The following is a 3,742-nucleotide window of genomic DNA, read 5'->3' as shown; positions in this document are numbered from 1 at the left end:
CCTTATTCTGACATTGTTTTCTTAAGGAGAGCAAAACTTGGGCCAAACCCACATATATTTTCTTAATATAAGCAAAACAGAGAAGTGAAACAACAAGGTCAGAGGGTGGTTTAAAATATCTCTTCCACCAATGATTCGACAAAGTGGGGACCTCAAGCATCCTGAACTGTGCGTGCTCAGTGAGCCAGCTCTGCCCTTCTGGAGGACAAAGGAAGCAGCACGCTTCCTCTCACCCTACCCTGACCCCGCATCACCATCACTGGCCACATACCTGAAAGTCATCCACTGAGGGGATGGTCCGGTTGGTGGTTCTCCTTTTGTGCCACTGTCTTAAGGTGTCTCTAGTCTCCGAGCTGAGCAGTCTCGCAGCTTGTTCTTCTTGGAAATTCTTTATCAGAGAAAGTGCCCCGTAGGCACTTGTCAAGTAATAGCCTCCTAAAAAGGATAGAAAGAGTGAGTCTCCAAAAGCTTCATACTCTGGGGATAAGTTTGGGGACAATAGAGTTAGAAGTTATGCTTTGTATTTTCTCAGTTTTGTCTGTACACATTTCTTGTGGGACCACAGAAGCACGTGCCCAAGAGCACATCCTGCACGCCTCCATCTGTCCATTCATGCATCACCCCCATAGATGTTCTGGGTAACCCAGGCTTGTGCCAGGAAGGCTTGGCTGATAATGCCCTGTTTTCACTGATGGGATTCCCATTTCAACAGGTGAGGCATGCAAAATCTCTCAACTTTTTAAGTGCAATTGTAAAAATGCTTTGCCAGAAAAGGTCAGGCCTTTTCGTTGAGGCCTGACAGGTGAGGAGGCAGGAGAGAAAATGGGGGTCAATTGCTCCGGGGCCAGAACCATTTACTTTAGCAACAGGAGTCAATACATCTGGCAAAATTTCTCTGGGGCTTTTCTTTTAGGAATTAATATTTTCTAAAAGGTAAATAAAGCACACACTTTGAAAGAAATGCACAATGTACAAGTCTGTTCATGATAATATAGGTTCTTCAAAATAACTTCTGCATGATTCTCTCTTACTTTTATTTGGGGACGGACCAAAGTAACACATTTAAGAAAAAACTAATTTGCAAGGAAAAGCAAGTAATGTCCCTTTAATGGTGCATTTAGGAATGATTTCTTATGCTTGGGGGACTGTTAAAAGACTACAACACCGTGAAGTACATAGAAATGTGTTCAGAGTTTTGTCCTAAATTGTAATTTGGTGCCTAAGGAACTTGCGAGCACGGTGCTAAAGAACCACTAGGGGGCGTCTTGAGTGTTTATTAAAAAGTGCCTAATTGGGCACACACATTTTAAATTGAGAAACATTCTTTGTCAAAATACCTAATGAGCCTCTACTGTAAGCCCAAGACAGGAACAGAGCAGGGAATGGGTTTGTAAGAAACAGAATCTGAGTCCTTGCTCTACAGAAGTTTATAAATTTATTAAAGAAAACAGACACTGGTGGTTCATTCATGCAGGGACCAGAAGTTAGTTGTAGTTAAATGAGTTTTGTGCAGAAGTATTACTTTCACGGCCAAAGTATTTAGCTGCTAATGCAGGACTTTGAGTAACTCTCTTTCTGGTCAACAAGTGACAACATTCAAGATAGCAACTGGTCCACCGTCTGAGAAATGAGCAGAGCCACCTGCAAATCGCAGTGGACATGTAACTTGAGAAAGGAACACAACTTTGTGATTTTCAGGACACTGACAGATTTGGGGGTTATTTTTTATGGCAGTATCATCTAGGCCACTCTGAGCAATACACTTTCCATGTACACATCACATGTCAGGCTTTATGTTTAGAGTTATTTGAATAGTTTAAAGGCCCCACCAGCTGGGTATAAGTCCCCTATGGCAGCCCCCACATGCTAGTACAGAACTTTGAGTAGCTGATTTTTACTAAATACTTGCCCCATGAACAAATCAGCATCTGACTGAGTGTGAAACTCAGCAGTACATTTAAATGCTACACAGGATTTCAGGAGAAATCAATGCAGACTGAAGTATTCAAGAAAAAGGTGTCAGTATTAGAGCAGGGACTGGGAAGGGACTGTTACAATTGAGTTTGGTAGGGAGGATGTTTCCTTTGGACATCAAGGTTTAGACTATGGCTCTGATCTGTTCAGGTCACTAAGGAGAAAAGTCAAAATGCTGGAAGCACAAAATTGACCACACTTTAAAACATGTGGATGCAATTAGAATTAGGTTTAAATTTCAGCAAAACTAAGCCCTACCACAAGAGCTGAGCACTTAAAAGGAGTTCTTTTCCATAATGAAACTACCTGCTTAAACAGCAGAAAAGAGATGTGGTCACTGCCCCCAAACCAAAGAGTGCCTTGGGCAGGCCACAGAGGGTGGGGTCAATTATGCAGCTCTCTGCTCAGCAGCTTCTTTCTCCAGGGCTGTATAGCTTCTGTTAGCTGACGTGCAGGCCTGATCTGTAACCACAGCCAACCCAACTGGGCTGCCCTGCTTTCCCAAGGAAGGTGGCCAAGAAGCCTGAGATAGTTAGGTAGAAGCAGGCTCTAGCTTAAGCAGGAGCTCACACAGGCTACTCTCTATGTCCACTAGCTAGGTCCTTGTCTTTCTCTCATGTGGGATTCCTGGAGGTAAGAATAGGTGTCAACAACACAGTACCCAGAGCAGTGTCTTGCTCTGGGAAAGGTGGCAGGAAATGGCTATCTAGATCCTCAGGCCACAAGATGTAAGCATGTTTGTCATAAGAACACATTGTCAGCAACAGAATGGTAATTTTCTGAGTGAAACTGGCATGCCTTTTCCCAAAAGCACCAAGAATTGGACATACTTATTATTAGAATTAACCATGATTGAAGCTCACATACACACACAAAAAAACACCCAACCCAGATGCATACAAAATTATAAAAATGATGTAATATGTAGCAATGATGCAAAATGTAATAATGATGGCCTGGAGATGAATGTATGCTTCTCTTGGTCCCTGGGCAACACCACATGCCTTTCCTGTCCTGTCAAACCCTGGGGCAGGGGCAGAGACTGTGAGGAAAACTCCAAGAAGGGCCTTGGTGGCTCAGGTTGTGAATAATTAATGCAGGGAGATAACCCAGGGAGAGGGCCAAGGGATAAAAGAGGCCCATTCATATCTGTCTGGAGTGTAGGGACAGGATGAAAAGATTTTCATCACTAATCCTGAGTCAGCACCAACCCTAGAGGGCAGGGGAGGTCGGACCTGGGGGCTCCTGGGAAGACAGACCCTCTGGAAAGAAAGCCACGCCCTGAAGACTAGGGGACCAAAGGGTATGTTCTGGGGGGTGACAGTGCATTTAAGTTCCCTCTAGGGAAAATCCCAGTATGACACATTCTCTGGGGAATCCTATCAGTGCACTAATACTCAGTGGAGAAAAGCAAAAAGGTCTATGCAACAATTGATCAGTAAGGGTCTATCTGGGCTCTTAGGGGAACACATGAAAATGGATTAACAGTACTCACAATGCACAGGCCTTGATTTGCTCTTTTTTAAAAAGACAAACTTACATATGAGTCCCAGTTATTTCTGCTTTTCAAGGCTGTGCACCATGGTGACAAACATCCAAATCATTTCCATGATAAAATACCTAACCGGTGTGTAAGGAGAAAGAATTTCTGCTAAAACATGTTGCGGTCAGGCAGACACAAGAAGAAAACTGAACTGCCAAGGTAATTTGAAAGCACACTGCCCAGATTTTATGCCTATGTATTTTTTATTTTAACAATGAGCAGATA

At 43.3% G+C, this 3,742-nt stretch overlaps 1 protein-coding gene and 1 long non-coding RNA gene across 2 annotated transcripts in view; both read right to left on the bottom strand.

Moving 5' to 3' along the window:
- Positions 1-977, bottom strand: part of LOC111746679 — a 9,711-nt gene extending 8,734 nt beyond the window's left edge. The window contains exon 1 of the long non-coding RNA XR_002783223.1: positions 967-977. This is a non-coding gene — a long non-coding RNA (uncharacterized LOC111746679). The remainder of the gene's footprint in view (positions 1-966) is intronic.
- The window catches only part of LOC111746675 (ras and Rab interactor 2-like), an 8,026-nt gene extending 4,337 nt beyond the window's left edge, over positions 1-3,689 (bottom strand). Inside the window, 1 exon segment of the mRNA XM_023537731.1 lies at positions 272-3,689. Within this exon segment, the coding sequence (XP_023393499.1) occupies positions 272-610 (339 nt within the window). The 5' untranslated portion in view covers positions 611-3,689.
- Positions 3,690-3,742: the final 53 nt, after the last annotated feature.

Source organism: Pteropus vampyrus, unplaced genomic scaffold (genome assembly GCF_000151845.1).
Source record: "Pteropus vampyrus isolate Shadow unplaced genomic scaffold, Pvam_2.0 Scaffold7, whole genome shotgun sequence".
NCBI classification, from domain to species: Eukaryota; Metazoa; Chordata; class Mammalia; order Chiroptera; family Pteropodidae; genus Pteropus; species Pteropus vampyrus.
This window is presented reverse-complemented; position numbering and strand designations above follow the sequence as displayed.